General features: G+C 39.3%; 1 protein-coding gene and 1 long non-coding RNA gene across 3 annotated transcripts; both read left to right on the top strand.

The window, feature by feature from the left end:
* Positions 1 to 8,249: 8,249 nt before the first annotated feature.
* Positions 8,250 to 10,220, top strand: LOC112193785 (GDSL esterase/lipase At5g37690). The gene is made up of 6 exons (XM_024334014.2): positions 8,250 to 8,491; positions 8,597 to 8,724; positions 8,823 to 8,949; positions 9,041 to 9,153; positions 9,415 to 9,664; positions 9,828 to 10,220. The coding sequence occupies exons 1-6, from the start codon at positions 8,251 to 8,253 to the stop codon at positions 10,037 to 10,039; spliced, it is 1,071 nt and encodes a 356-aa protein (XP_024189782.2). The 5' UTR covers position 8,250; the 3' UTR covers positions 10,040 to 10,220.
* A 676-nt stretch (positions 10,221 to 10,896) lies between these two features.
* LOC121052122 lies at positions 10,897 to 13,173 on the top strand. 2 transcript variants are annotated; one of them, XR_005808064.1, is made up of 4 exons: positions 10,897 to 11,295; positions 11,408 to 11,514; positions 12,507 to 12,596; positions 13,080 to 13,173. It is a non-coding gene; the product is annotated as an uncharacterized LOC121052122 (long non-coding RNA). The 2 variants fall into 2 exon arrangements; XR_005808063.1 differs by having other exon boundaries at positions 12,524 to 12,596.
* Positions 13,174 to 15,590: the final 2,417 nt, after the last annotated feature.

Consider the following 15,590-nt stretch of genomic DNA (forward strand, 5'->3'; position numbering starts at 1 on the left):
ATTATTATTTTTCGATTGAGATTTACTTTTATGATTTGAATTATTGAGTTTTTATGATTTTATGAGCTTAATTTCTTGAGATTTATTTATGCTCTATGAATTACAAGATTATTAGTGGATTTCCTTCCCAAGGGCTTTCAGTAGATTTTCGAGCTAATTATTTATGAGTTATTGAGTTGAGAAGTGATTTTCGGGAAGTGATTGATTAAGAAATTATTATAAGAATTATTGATTTCGAATATCGATTTACATGATGATATACGAGTACGAATGATTCATCAAGTATTTGAGCATGATTGTAATTATTGAGATTTCTTTCCGAAAGCATTTATTGATTTATCGAGTATTTGATTTTTGCTTTGGAGGATTTATTGTGATATTGACTTTTATGAGCTTTGAGTTATCGAGATATTCCTAAGTTATACTTTCGGTGATTTATTGAATTAATATCTGGTTCTTTCCAAAGCAATTATTTTTAAGAGAGTGATTCCAGTTTATTGAGAAGGTAAATAAGTCAGCGCATGCATGCATTACCTGGTCGGCAGTCCCCTCCAGACAACATTCTGGTCGGTAGTTCCCTCCAGAATATTCCGGTCAGCAGTCTCCTCCAATGTGTCATTTGGTCGGCAATCCCCTCCAGATGGCATGAGGTAGTTAGTCGGCAGTCCCCTTTAACCATCACCTCCTCGTCCGATCGGTAGTCCCCTCCGATGCGTCCCTGGTCGGCAGTCCCCTCCAGGTAGCAGTTCTCTCTAGTCATCGTCTATTTTTGAGATATGAGGTTTTAAAGAGACTTTGAGATGGCTTTTGAAAGGTTTTATAATACGTGTTTGAGATTTTTAAGATTTTATTGCATGTGAGGTTTTTAAGAGAATAAATTGGGAGAGTATTAAGTTTCACTTGTTCATTTGAAATTACCAGTGTTCTAAAACTTGGCCGCCCAAGCCGCCTAGGCGTTGGGAGGTGAGTCTCCGACTCGATTAATGGCTAATCAGTGGTGTTAGGCGTCTTGATTTTGGGCGGGCGCCTAATCGGCCTAGGCGGGTGCTTAGGCGTCTGGGCGGTGAGTCTAGGCGGGTTTGGGCGTTTTTGTCAAAGCCTCTAAGGAACGTTTCTTCTCCTCTTCCACTTCGATCTTGTCCAGAACCTTCTTGGTTGTGCTACCTAAGCCATCACACAACTTCACCACCCAGAGGTTTCTCAGTTCGTCGGCTGCAACTCGGTGGAGCGATGGCGTTCATTGATTCATGATCGATAGATAACATCGACGCCACTGAAAGTTACAGCAAGGGAGAGCGCTAGAACCTGGAATGTATCAGATGATTTAGATTTGATGAAGAGAGAGATGAGAGAGAATGGCAAGTCGCTGTTGGTTTCGCGCAAAAGATGAAGAGAGGAGAATGAACACATGTAGTCTCTACTATTTCAAATGGATAGAATAATATAGAGTTAATTACTGTTTACTCCTCATACTTATAGGGTTTCATCATTTCACTCGCTGACCTTCGAATTTCACCTAAAAAGTCCCTAAACTCTCAATTTCCTCCCAATTCGTCCCTGCCATCAAGCTCTGTCCAAATTATCTATTAATTTGCTGACGTGGCACCCATTTTATGGCAAAATGTCTATATTACCCTCACTTAAAAAATTCTCTTTTTTTTTTTTTTTTCTTTTTTCTCTTTACATCCTCTTCTAACAGAGCCCTAATCTAGTATCGGAGCTGCCCTCCATCATTATTAGTAAACCCAGATTTCATTTCTCTTCTTCCTCACCTACTCAAAACCCCCGATTTCATTTCTCTCTCTAGACATGACGGCAACTTTGTGTCTCAAGGCCACTACCTCTTCCATTCTCTCGCTCTCTCTCACCTCCCAAACACCACCACCACCACCTCTCTTTCCCTAAAACCCGCATCCCCACATTCGCCACCATCACCATGTCGTCATTCCCTGTCGTCGAGCACATCGTCCTCTTCTAGGTCAAAGACAACACCAATCCCTCCAAGGTCAACGACCTCACCTCCCTCAGTCTCACCCCACCTCTCCGCCGGTCCCCTCCTCTGCACTCGATCTACCCTTTTCACCTTCAGTCACCGAGTCAACGTGGTAGAAATCTCTGAGTCGCTGCGGATCTCCATGCATGATCTGGGTTTGTTCCTCTACATCGCCGTTGCGGATGTTTGGCCCTCCACCTCATCTTTCGATTGGATATTTGTCGGCTTTGTAGCCGTTGCAGGTGATGATTTGTGCCGGAATTGATTTTTTTTTTTGCTTTGGGATGGTAGATTGTGCAGTGTTGCTGTGCTTAATTGGACCATTGAATTTGGGAAGATAGGTTTGAGGCAAATTGAATTGCGTTTGGCAAATTGAAGATAGGTCAGTGTCACCATCTCCTCCACCTTCTTCTCTTCCCTCGAGCGCTTCTCCTGCGTCAACGTCGCCACCACAGACGCCGACGAGGCCACCCACCGCCCTATCACTCTCACCAATCTCACCCGCTCTGATCAACAACACCACCATGCAAATGTCGCTCAGTTCCTCGTCTGATTGGGTTAGATCTCGGTTTTTTTTTTTTTTTTTTTTTTTTTGTAACTGGATTTGCCAAAAAAAGGGTTTTGGTTGTGAATTTTGCTGTGCGTGAATGTGGAATTGTATATGAATTGTTGAATTATCAAGTGTAACTAATTCTTGATTCGTTGAGATTATGATCTGTTTTGGTTTAATCAATAATTGAACTGAGTAGTGAATATGTGATTAGGTTGGATTTATGATATTATCTCTGATCCCAATAGTGTTGATTGGAGTTGATCAGTGGTTTGTTTGTTGTTATGGTAATTTTTGGATGATTCTGGTCATGGCTATGCATATTCTCAGTCCAGCGAGAAAGATGCCGGAGGATGAGAGCTTCCAGATAATAGACTGAGATAAACAGAGGAGAAGAGAGATGTGGAAGAAGAAGAGGTAATAAAAATAAAAAACAAACAAAAAAGAGAGAGAGAAAAATTAATTAAAAAAAAAAGAGTAAGTGAGGGTATAATAGACTTTTAGCATGGAAATGACCACCACGTCAATGAGATAACGGAGTCTTGGACGAAGGCTTGACGATAGGGACGAATTTGGAGGAAATTGAGAGTTCAGGGACTTTTTAGATGAAATTCGAAGGTCAGGGACTGAAATGATTAAACCCTATAAGTATAGAGAGTAAGCAGTATTTAATCCAATAATATAATTAAAAAAAAAAAAAAAAGCGTGGCTGTTGTTCGTGGAGAAAGAGAAGAGGGTAAGGCTGGATGGGGTAGTGTGACGTGTGTGCATGCCAAAGTATAATTAGAACTTACTCAACTTAGAAGCATAATGAATACTGCTTCTGTATTTTCTTTATTTAATTAAACAAATATTCAGTTAAATAAATGTTTATATTGAACAAAAATTTAATAATTAACTTAATTAGATATATATTTTTCCTCCTCTTATTTTATTTTTCTTTATATATATATTATAAAAATTAAAAAAATTAAAAATAATGCAAAACCGCCTGGGCCCCGCCTAGGCACTTGCCTAGTTTCCTATCCACCGCCCAACTAGCGTTTAGCGTTTTTTCGAACCTTGGATGCAGGCCGAGTTCATTACCAGCCTTGGTTGGTATGGATGTGGCCAAGTTACTTTGGTGCAGTGATTCAATGGAAGCTATTGTAAAAAACTGTTAATAAACTCATCCATACAGCTTTCTGTGGCTGATACATATTGACCTCAACCCCAGATGCAACTTGTTGGAACTTAAATTTTTAATTTTTAATGTCCTTCTGCTTGAACAAACTTATTGTTGGGCTCAAGTTTAGGCTCAAGTTGCAGATGCATTGGCAAATTATGGTGCGCCCTCCTAGTGATCTGATTTTGTGGGACTTAACTCCTCCTTTCATTAATAGACATTTTCAGAGTGACCGTTCGGGAATGCCGAATTTTCGTTTTCGTTATTTTGTCTTTCATATAGCCTATTTCTGTTTTGTATGGGAGGTTTTGGTTTTTGGTCCCCTCCCCCTTGTATTTTTTCATCTTCTTCAATAAAATCTCAAAGGTTAAGGTGGCTCTTTGCCTCTCTCAACCTTTGACTTCAGCCAAAAGAAAAAAAAATTAGGCAGCCCTTTGACACTAGAAGCCTCTATTAAACAAAAGAAAAACTATATCATTAATTCCCAAAAAAGAGCAAGGTAAGATGCTTATTTTTGGTGAATTCCCTAATTACAATTGATTCTTTTAATGCTACTTTGTTGATGATAATTGAGGAATATGAAGTTTTATAATAGTATTATTGATTCTTATGTATTCCTAAGGAATTTGATTGATATGCTAAATGCTAGGTATTAATACCCCGAGAGCTCCAAGAAAGTCAGAGCAGCGAAAACCCTAAGAAATTTTTCTATGCCGTGTCCGGCTGCGCGTCCATGGGACGTCGTATTTTAACGGGCGAACTAGTTGTGTCAGTCCACCGGGGAGGACCAGGAGTTTTTGGGCAGGAGCAGAGGGCTGGAGGCTTGGTCGTGTCCGGAGAGAGAACGACCAGCAGAGGGGCTCGTCCTTGTTTTTAGTTCTGATCTACGCGACGGGGGTTTTTCAAGCAAGGGGGGTGCGACGGAGGGATTCTGGTGCGCGGTGGAGGCAGGTTGTCATTGCGGTGCCCTGGTTTGGGGTTGAGAAGGTCTGACGGAGGACGGAGGCTGTGGTGATCGAACCAGTATCGGATCAAATTTCGGTCTGGAATCGTGATCCACGACATTCCTGCCGACGTCGTCAGTTGGTGGCGGTTTGATGCGGCGACGATGATCTGTCGGAAGCCGCGGTGCTGGTCTGGCTACACAGGAGGGTTCACTCCGACCCGCGCTCCTTGGCTTGGTTCTTAGGCCTTTGGGTCTCCCTTTGGCTATTGGGCCGTATCTGGTGGGCGGGCTTTTTACTCCTTTTATTTTCTAGTTTTTTGTAGGCCTTTTTTGGGCATTCTAGTGGTTTTTTCCTTATCTAGTTGTAGTACTGGGTCTTAGTCTTGTCGACTTAATTCTCAATATATCTAGTTGTACACCAATTGAGGTCTCTAGGCGACTAGATGTACTGTGTTCTGGGTTAGGTTGGGAGGGCTGGATCCTTCTAGTTTTCTAGCACCTCCGGCGTAGTACCAAAGGGGGATTCCGCTATGTCTATGATGTATTCAATGTCAAATGAGTGTCCTAGTTTCTATGTACCACTGTGGGTACTAACACATCTTCTTGTCTGTCTTATATGATAGCGGAAGGGTATGTAATGATCATTATGGCCTTCGATCAATATATTGGCTACTGCCTTCTTAAAAAAAAAAATGAAGTTTTATAATAGTCGTTGATCAGAGCCTCACAGGGATAGAAAACCGACTTAACATGTTACTTATTTTGAGGTTAGCTGAAAAATTGTTCAGATCGGATAGTTGCAGAGATTCAATGGAGAAATGGTTACTTAGTTCAGAATCCCTTTGCTCTTTTTGTTTGGCTTTACTGGATGTCCTCTGGTTGTACAGAGGTTTTATGAATCTGTTTTGGATTCTTGCAGAAGCTTGAACTATAAAAGAGAAACGTAATGCTAGTATGAGATATTTTCAGCCAAATAGAAATACTTCATAGCGAGTAGTACAAAAGTCAAACGTCTGAAAGCAAATACCATCAGCTACCATATTACATTGATGAATCATGGATCTAATATATTATCTCTAGATTCGGTGAGGCACGCCTGAACCGGAGCAACTTTTTAACTACGTCCAAAGAATTTTGGAGAACAACTAGATCTGGATTTACAACATCAGCATCAGGCTCCGCAGGCACAACAGTCATTGTCTCAAGTACTGGTGAACTTATAAGCAGAAATCTGATAAAATCCAGTTCAGCTTCAACACCAGATATGCGCAGTATTTTCACATGTCGCAGTTGGGTGAATGAACAACCGTCCAGCCAAGAGTACACTGCTCCCTCAGCTTGATCTTGGCATTTCATAGCTTTAATATTTAGTGTTTCTAGAGCAGGGAAGCTTCTCAGAAGGCGAAGAGCAGTTGAAACATCCTCCACCTCATCAAAGGACATCACTATGTCAAGAACTTTCAAATGTAGACATGGTTTACGCAGCTTATCTAGCAAAGCACAACCAGCCAGATAATTCAAAAAGAACCAATTAATATGGAGACTCTGAACCTGAGGCAGGCCAATAAAAAAATTATCTGTGTGGTGTTTTGATAAGTTACATGTTGTTTTCTGTGTATTAAAGTCAAATTATCTGTGAATCCTACAAAAAGGTGCATTTTTGGTGGCCTATTGGGAGGCAGTAGAGACATTGGACTTTGTATTGGGGGGCAATAATATGATTATTGGGAGGCAATAATATGATTATAAATTGATCAATTTGTGCCTGTAGTGTATTCATTTTGGTTTTGTGAGTTCATACAATTCACTGGATGGCAATAATATGATTTTTGGGAGGCAATAATATGATTTTTGGGGGGTAATAATATGATTACTGGGGAGCAATAATATGGTTACTGGATATTATTAGGGACTGGTTGCAGGATTCCGGTCACCGGTCGCCGGATTCCGGTCACCAATCGCCGGCGCCCTGCCACTGGTCACCGGAGGCCGGCAAGGTGGAGGATGACTTTTCCCTCTAAGTGAAAAAGAAGGAGAGGGCAAAAAAGTCTCAAAAAAAAAATAAAAAAGAATTAATTGGGTAAAGGGGAAATAATCCCTTAGAGTGTTTTGGGTAAATGGGGTTAAAAAATAGTTGGTGGAGCAAGTGGACAATTTTTAGCCTAAAATCGGGTAAATGATCATTTCCCCTTTTTAATAATGTGGGTTACAAGTCAGGTAATTGGGTCATGTCATAATTGATAGTCTTAACTGTTACCCACTCCATCTCACCCCTGATATTCCATCATGGAAGTAAAATTTGAATCGATGACCTTCACAATGTCATAGAATCAATAGGTCACGGCTCACTGATACAACCAGCTAATTTGTGATTGTATGAGACAATATATAAAATACGAGATTTTTTTTTTTTTTTCCTTCAAAAATTTCTCCAAAATGAATAAACCAATATATATTTTTCAACCTGCACAATAAAAATCCCAATAAAAGGAAATGACACTTCAAACATATCAAACACAGGACCACAGTGATTCTGAAGAAAGAACTATCGATTTCTCTGTCTATTAATCATATTTCTATATAATGCTCCCTCACTATGTCCCATATTTCTTCCTCAACCCTCTGCCAATCAGTTACAGTTCAACTTTCAAAAGCAATTGTTGGACTTGTGCCGATTCAGAACTCCCAATTCGATTTTTTCCTTTTCTATAAAGTTGGAACTGAGCTCACCTAGGTTTTAAATCTTTGTTTCTCTTCTAACCATTGATGTATTGATACGTTAATGTTAATGTAGCGTATACTTCTCTTACAATTTAAGCTGAAAAGGTCTTCCTTTTCGAGCCAGGATATAGCATTCTTTTTTTTTTTGAAAAGGAAACAAAGAAAAAGAAAAGGATATAGCATTCATCTACCCTTCAAAATTTCAAGTGATTACAACATACCTTACTATCAAAAATTGCCTAATTACTATTTGAGGACTTATATCGCTCTCCTAATTAAATTGCATTACTAGAAGTAAACATGAATAAACCTTCCTTAATACGCTCTGGTCTGTACTGATTTCAGAAGGATGGTCATGCATCTTCAGCTAACAAACAGTATTGCCTAATTAGCTTTGTTCTCAAGGTGGACAACCAGATCAAGTTTCTTAAACTTATGAGGGATCTAGTGCATTTCACAACCAGATCAGATTACTTGGCAGCCAATCAACCAAAGTGGGCAGCCAAATAAGAAACCTATGCAGAGCAAGTGAACTTAAAAACCCTTATGCATGCCTACTTTACTTTTAAGGTTTGCCTTCACAGAACCATTGAGTAAAACAATCAGTTTAAATGGGCACTTGAGAAATACCTAACAAAGAAAATTGTGCTGACTTAAAGGAGTTAGTTGGCCAACTAAAGAAAGATTATAATAACCACCAGAACTTAACAAATTTGCATATGCTAAGATTAAGTTGTGCTGACACCACAAGTTACTAAGTACTTCCCATAGTGGTGAAAATGATCACCTACTAGAAAATGACATGTGCTGCCTCTGAAGTCACTATATATTCTTGTTGATTTGTAACTTTTTTAGCTAACCAGTGTGATTGAAAGATGGAAGCTGTATTCGGGATGGCTCTAGCCACCATCATTTTGACAAGCATGGCAGCCATGGCTGCATCAGAAGCATCTCCAGCCACATTTGTGTTCGGTGACTCGTTAACAGAAGTGGGAAACAACAATTATTTGCAGTATTCTCTTGCAAAGTCAAATTTTCCTTGGTACGGGGTCGATTATGAAGGTGGTCAGGCTACCGGGAGATTCACAAATGGAAGAACTATTGGTGATTTAATATGTATTGATCTCTAGTCTCTTCTTTTGATCTCTCGCTACATATATATCCTGTCAGCAACTAATTGGTTCACATGTATGATTCTGTGTCTCTTTGGAATATTTGCAGCTGCAAAGCTTGGGATTCCATCACCGCCGCCTTATCTCTCATTGTCAACGAATGATGATGCACTGCTTAAGGGGGTCAACTATGCATCTGGTGGTGCAGGAATACTAAATGACACTGGACTCTATTTTGTAATGACATTTCTTCCTTTATTTCAAAATGTTGTTTATGTTCATCACACCATATGTGTACAAAAGACTTAACGCTGCTGCTATCTCCTCTTTTGCAGATTGAGAGACTGTCCTTTGATGATCAAGTACAAAGTTTCAACAAGACAAGGGAAGTCATCAAGGCTAAGATTGGGAGTGAAGCTGCAACCAAGCTTTTAACTGAAGCTCTCTATTTCATTGGAATTGGTATTCTTTATTAATGCACAACTGGAGTTCTTTTTCATGTTTGAACTTTGGATAGGGGATTGACAGATAATTCTATTCTTTACCCTTTCAGGCAGCAATGATTATGTCAATAATTTCTTACAACCCTTTTTACCTGATGGTCAAGAGTACACTCATGATGACTTTGTGGAACTGTTAATAGGCACCTTAGAGCAACAACTTAAGGTAAAACTCTATTTTCAGTCTCCTGTATATCATTTATCACTTGTAAAAAAGGGGGAACACACTTTGATTTTTACTTCAGATCATATTCGTAAGTGACACAAATGTGGATCGACTTGTATGAATGAACTAATAAATTAGATTGTCATTTGATTAATCAAATGACAATCTAATTTTATGGAGTGAAAATCTAATGCAGTTACATGAAACTCACCATTGGTCCCTAATTAGCTTCACTTGGAAACCTTTTTATGTTTCTGTTAGACTCTTTACCAGTTGGGTGCACGAAAGATGATGTTTCATGGTCTTGGTCCACTCGGCTGCATTCCTTCTCAGAGGGTTAAATCAAAGAAAGGCCAATGCTTGAAGAAAGTCAACAAGTGGGTGCTGGAATTCAACTCTAAAGTAGAGAAGCTCATTGCCTCTCTTAACAGACGCCTCCCAAAAGCAAAATTCTCATTTGCTGATACATATTCAGATGTTCTTGACTTAATCAGCAACCCTACCACATATGGTATTAATCTTTAATTCTTTATCAACAATGCTAGAGGCACCAACTATTATTTCAACTTGAGTAATGAGCTGATATCTGCTAGGATAGCTCAGTCCTCCTAGCATTACTGATATATGGTACTTATGTGACCACTTTGATGGTATTTAAATCTGTAATCTTTCAGGTTTTAAGGTTTCCAATACGTCATGTTGCAATGTAGACACGAGCATTGGAGGGCTATGCTTACCAAATTCAAAAATATGCACGAACCGCAAAGATTATGTATTCTGGGATGCATTCCACCCCTCAGATGCAGCAAATGCAGTTCTTGCTGACAAACTCTTCTTGAGACTATTTTCTAAGCCTCCAGCCCCTGCACCAACACCTTCTCACTAATTCACATGTTTTTCATATCAACAGTATAGTTATAGAACCCACTAATGTAACAAAGTACCATGGGCAACATATAGGATCATGCCTTGCCGGCCTTGGAGATTTGAAATCAGCTGAACAACTCCTGCGTTGTAAACAAAGAACTTGCATTTCAATCAGAAACTTTTCATCATCATTCACCTTATATTAAGGATGTTAAGGGTGTAATTCCATTAGCAAAAATTAGACCGGCCAGGAGAAACTCAGAAAAGTGCAAATGAAAAAAAATTGAAAGAGAGTTATATCAAAACTGAAAGAGAGCTAAATCTAGTTTATCAAAACTGAAAACATGAACAGCAGATAATGGAAAAGAATTGCTCCAAGCCATGACTTAACTTGAATGTCATGTGTTTGCAATTGCATCGGCCACAAAGTTTTCTTCTCTCCAAATATGTCTGAACTAAATTGATTCAAAGTAATGACTAATGATCATGATGACGAATGTCCTTGAGCAGGCAGAGCAACATTCTGATTCCGCTAGGCGTGACAATTGAACCATGAATAATATCAATTAGATTTTTCATATCTCCCTCCACTTGAATTTTGGTATGACCATGTAATAAGGCTGCAATAAGGCCAGCTTTTCAACATTTTAATTTTGAATTTTTCTTGTATTTATCTATTCTACTTTTATCTCCCCATCATTTTAGTTTTACAACCTACTTTTTTTACCCCATGAGTTGTCTGATTCAAACTCTTTTACTGCGCCTCCTCCCCCCCCCCCCCCCCAAGTTGAGCCTTCTACCCCACACACAAAGCCCAAAGCCCAAGCCTTCTTCTTTTCCTGTTCTCGTTAAAATTGGGCAGAGAGAAAGGAGAACCTCGTTCAGCTCCTCCATCCCACGTTGCCACCATGCATAGGGCAACCACTCCTAGAAAATCATCCTAGACCTTCAAAAGGAAGTATCCAAGCCAGAGGTTATCAATCATCCTTCTCCTCTTACCTTTCTTCTCGTTCCTGTGCATATCAGCCTGCTTGTATGTCCCAGAACGCCTAATTTGGGGCCTCTGATTAAAATGTCTTCTTCATGAAAGTTGTTCGTCTCTGTCTCTTCTACCTGACCTCCAAATTTCAGTCCTATTGGAGTCGTTTTGAGACCTGTACATCAATCGAAGTGAGAGCTGTTTAGAAGTGAACCTGCTCCGAATTTCTGCTGGTATTCCTCCTCTTGCTCCACCCGAATTCCCCAAATCTTGTTTGAGATTGATCCCAATAATTGGTAAGATTACTTTGCATCAAGTTCCTAGCTCTATCCTTAATTTTTAGGCTTAATACGTTCAAACAACTTTCCTACATATTGAGAAATTTTTGTTTCACTTTGCATGTCCAAGATCAAGCAAACTTCTTGGCATGCAACTGGGGGTGATCAAATCAAACTCCCTCAGCTCTCTTTCCGGTGGAAGCCCTCAAGAAAACTCACCTTTTTGGTTGGTCCTTAGTGAGTATCATGCTTTCCTTAACACCGTGTTTAATTTGGTTGTTGTTACGAATTCTTGAAGATTACGAACTTATCACTACTGTTGTTGGTATCTTACTGCTTTAACCTTGATTTCTCATTCATTCTAATGTCTAGGAAATTCTGCTAGGCCATGGCTATACCATGAATATTAAAATCGTATTTAGTTCAAAGGTTTATTTGTTATTTATAGCAGTCCAAACATCATGTTTCAATACATCATATCATTGAGCTACAACACCTGCCCATATAGTATCATAAAGTAACTCAAGCTTTAGGTCTTTAGAAGCATAAGGCATGTCCCTTAAGTTTGTTGGGTTCTCTTTCACTGGCCATATTGGGTACCAAAGGAGCTTTGAACAAAAGAACAACTTTCTGCAGTTTTTCAGTTTTCAGTACAATCTGACCCAGCTGTATTTATTTCAAAAATGGTGCTAAACCGCTGAGAATTTGGGATCGGTTTCTTCTAGAGAATAATAGTAGACAGAAAAATTAACGTTTCCGAATTTGAATCACTCCGAAATAATTTTTCTAGAATTAGTTATGGATTTTTGAAAAATGTATATGGAAGCCTATGTTTCTGGAAAGGATCTGCACTTTGTTTAACTTTAGCCTTTAAGTCCTTTACTCTTTGAATGACTTAACTTGAAATTCCACAACCATTTCAATCTTACTGAGTTGGTTGTTAAACCATCCTTCTTTAAAAAATTTCTCAAGAACTTACATCTAGTATTTTGAACAATTTTCTTTGACCTTTGACAATTCCTTTTAATTAAGCTATATTTTCAGCTTTCAACAACTTGTCTTTTAAAAGTGTTCTTACCACTTTTTCCAAACAACAAGCTCCTTCTTGGAACCCAAATGGTCTGGTTATTAGCTAGTGAATTAGATTAGAGGAGGGGTTTTCTTTGGAGAGTATTGAGAGTGAATTGCTAGACTTGTTTATCGTTGTTTATGCCGTTTATTTGATCTAGGCTCGGCATCTTGGTAGGATCTTGTGAAGTTGGTGGTTGCTACAAGGTTGCATTGAGGCCAAGTACTGCAAGGGAAAGCTCGGGTTCCAGGTAAGGGATGCCTTTTAACTCTATCTATGCTTTTCATGCATAAACCATGTTTTATAAGAGGCCTCTCGCATGTTTTGGAAATTATATGTTTTTACACTTGAAATGGTTTGCGTGGTTGGAATAATGTGTTGGCAATTGATGGGGATGTAAGGAGATGGTTTGACCTTCCTTGGTGATTGGAAATCCCGAACCACCGGTGGTGGGCATCGTGCATGGCCCTTGTTATTGATTTTCTCCTTTGTCTCTAGCCTTGTGATAATGATTGAATTCCGGAAAGTGATTGGCTAGATATACGGTGATGATGGAAGTTGTGGAATGAGATCAAATGCCATGGATTTATGTTTACGTGGTGACGATTACGTGGGAATGCAAACCAGTTTTATCTACTACCTTTTATCAAAGATATAACTCATGTTTTCAAACTTAGGTATGGGGGGCAGGCATAGGCAATGACTCGATGTAGGAGCCTAACCCCTACTTTAGTTTGTTTTGTAGGTTGTTGCTGTCAATGCTTGGGTATGGAGGATTATTTTTGGAGGCCATAAATTGTTTTATCTAAATTTTATTTTTCTCTTTATTTGGCATGTTTGATCTCGTTAAATTTTTGCAAAGACGTGTATGGTTGATGATGTGTGCGATTGCTTAACATCAAAGTGAGACATTAGGGTTAGAACCTCCACTTCAGTCTAGGTGATAGTGGGCTAGACTTAGAAGACTCACATTAAATTCTATTCAATGAACTTAATGTAAACTCGGGCTAAAAACTAAAAATTGTGTAGGTTTTAAATTCAACACAACACCATCTTACTTTCTCTTCCTTGCCTAGTTCATAATCTTGTGGTTACCAGCCATGTCCATTATGCAAGCCTAAAAACTTTTGGACTTATAGACTTATTGTTTTTCAACCTAAAGGCCTTGTCTCTTTAAGGAATTCTAGGCCCAAAGCACGTAGTCCCTAAATGTCGCGGGTGTAGGGTTCTTTGGGGAGGCAGCGCTGTGGTAATTCAATCTTTGGGTCGCCATAGAAAACTTGGTATCATAGCCAATGGTTCTGATAGACCTTGAACTTAAACCTTTTCATTGTGTGAAGTTTGATGGATTGTCTTTAATCCTTGTTATCATCATCAACCATACTAAAAGTGTTTTGAAAATATATTTTTCAGATTTGAAAGAAAAATGTTTGACTCCTCCATGGACTCCTTCGGCACTGATAGCACAGCCGAATCCTGTGTGACCGTGGAATTGAAACCCTCTGCTCGGATTGAGGTCTCTCCACCCTCGTCCTCTAGTGCTCTTCCCTCTTACTCCGCTAAGTGTCCGAATACAAAGGTGGTGGAGATGAGAAACCAAATTGCAGAACTTGATAGGGATCTCGAAAGTGTAACAAGGGTGATAAAAGAAGTCGTTTACCCTCGACAAAAGGTCAATTCATTACAGGAGTATATTAAAGAATTCTTGGCGGTGAGAGCTAGACATCCCGACATATATGAGTGCTTTTAGAGGATCGTAATTATCGATTCATACATGGTCTAAATTCAAGGATGCATGCGAGAAAGGATGACAATGGACTACTCCCGACCCTTGGCACGAGGTTGTTGAGGAGGCCGAGAGGGTTGACACATTCTTGAACTAAATATACTCTGTGCTCGATACAGAAGGTGACAGACGACCACTTCCTCCAGAAATTCAAGCGATCAAAGACCGTATCGATCCTGTAGACTATCATAGGGAGCTAGCATTTTATCCATACGATCCAGAAGATTTAGACTAGAACTTGTTGTTAGCAGGACGTTTGTGATCACTTTGTTAGACCCCCTAGTCTCTTCTTGCTTTTCGAACTCCTTAATCTCTCCTTTGCTTGTTAAACATTGCTAGGTCTCATCTCTATATGCTCGGTAATATTCCTCAGCTTGAACTTCGATGTTTATTTTCTAAAGCAAACTTCGACCTTGCTGAAAATTCCTGAATCAATTACTGGATTGCCCACTTTGAGACTTATCTTGCCTAACCTATTGATCTTCAAAACTCTTGAATTTTTTATATGTTTCAGTTTTGGTTGGTTAACTACGGATCTGGAAATTTTCAACTCTTTCCATCACCAAACTTTGAAAAATCACCCAGAATTTGTTTCATGATGGAAAGAGTTGAAAGTTTCCAGATCTGTTGTTAACTAGCCAAATTGAAACATATCAAAAATTCATGAATTTTGAAGATCAATAGGTTGGGCAAGATAAGGCTTGAAGTGGGCAGTCCAGTAATTGATTTAGGAATTTTCGGCAAGGTTGAAGTTTGCTTTAGAAAATAAACATCGAAGTTTAAGCTGAGGAATATTACCAAGTAAATAGAGATGAGACCTAGGAATGTTTAACAAGCAAAGGAGAGATTCATGAGTTCGAAAAGCAACAAGAGACAAGAGGTTCTAATAAAGTGATCACAAACGTCCTGTTAACAATAAGTTCTAGTCTGAATCTTTCGGATCGTATGGATAAAATGCTAGTTCCCTATGACAGTCTATAGGATTGTTACGGCCTTTGATCGCTTGAATTTCTGGAGGAAGTGGTCGTCCGTCGCCTTTTGCATTAAATACAGTGTATATTTCATCCAAGAATGCGTCAACCCTCTCGGCCTCCTCAACAACCTCGTACCAAGGTCTGGAGTAGTCCATTGTCATCCTTTCTCGCATCCTTGAATTTAGACCATGTATGAATAGATAATTACGATCCTCTAAGCACTCATATATGTCGGGATGACTAGCTCTCATTGCCAAGAATTCTTGAATATACTCCTGTAATGAATTGACCTTTTGTCGAGGGTAAACGACTTCTTTTATCGCCCTTGTTACACTTTCGAGATCCCTATCAAGTTTTGCAATCAGGTTTCTCATCTCCACCACCTTTGGATTCAGACACTTAGCGGAGTAAGAGGGAAGTGCACTAGAGGAAGAGGGTGGAGGGACCTCAATCCGGGCGGAGGGTTTCAATTCCACAGTCACAT

Source organism: Rosa chinensis, chromosome 3 (assembly GCF_002994745.2).
Source record: "Rosa chinensis cultivar Old Blush chromosome 3, RchiOBHm-V2, whole genome shotgun sequence".
Taxonomy (NCBI): Eukaryota; Viridiplantae; Streptophyta; class Magnoliopsida; order Rosales; family Rosaceae; genus Rosa; species Rosa chinensis.

Bases quoted from the DNA above. Each gene is read 5' to 3' on its own strand.
- LOC112193785 (XM_024334014.2), top strand. From the start codon at position 8,251: ATGGAAGCTGTATTCGGGATGGCTCTAGCCACCATCATTTTGACAAGC. The intron at 8,725-8,822 runs GTAATGACATTT...CCTCTTTTGCAG, and splicing joins ATGACACTGGACTCTATTTT to ATTGAGAGACTGTCCTTTGA. The intron at 9,154-9,414 runs GTAAAACTCTAT...TGTTTCTGTTAG, and splicing joins CCTTAGAGCAACAACTTAAG to ACTCTTTACCAGTTGGGTGC.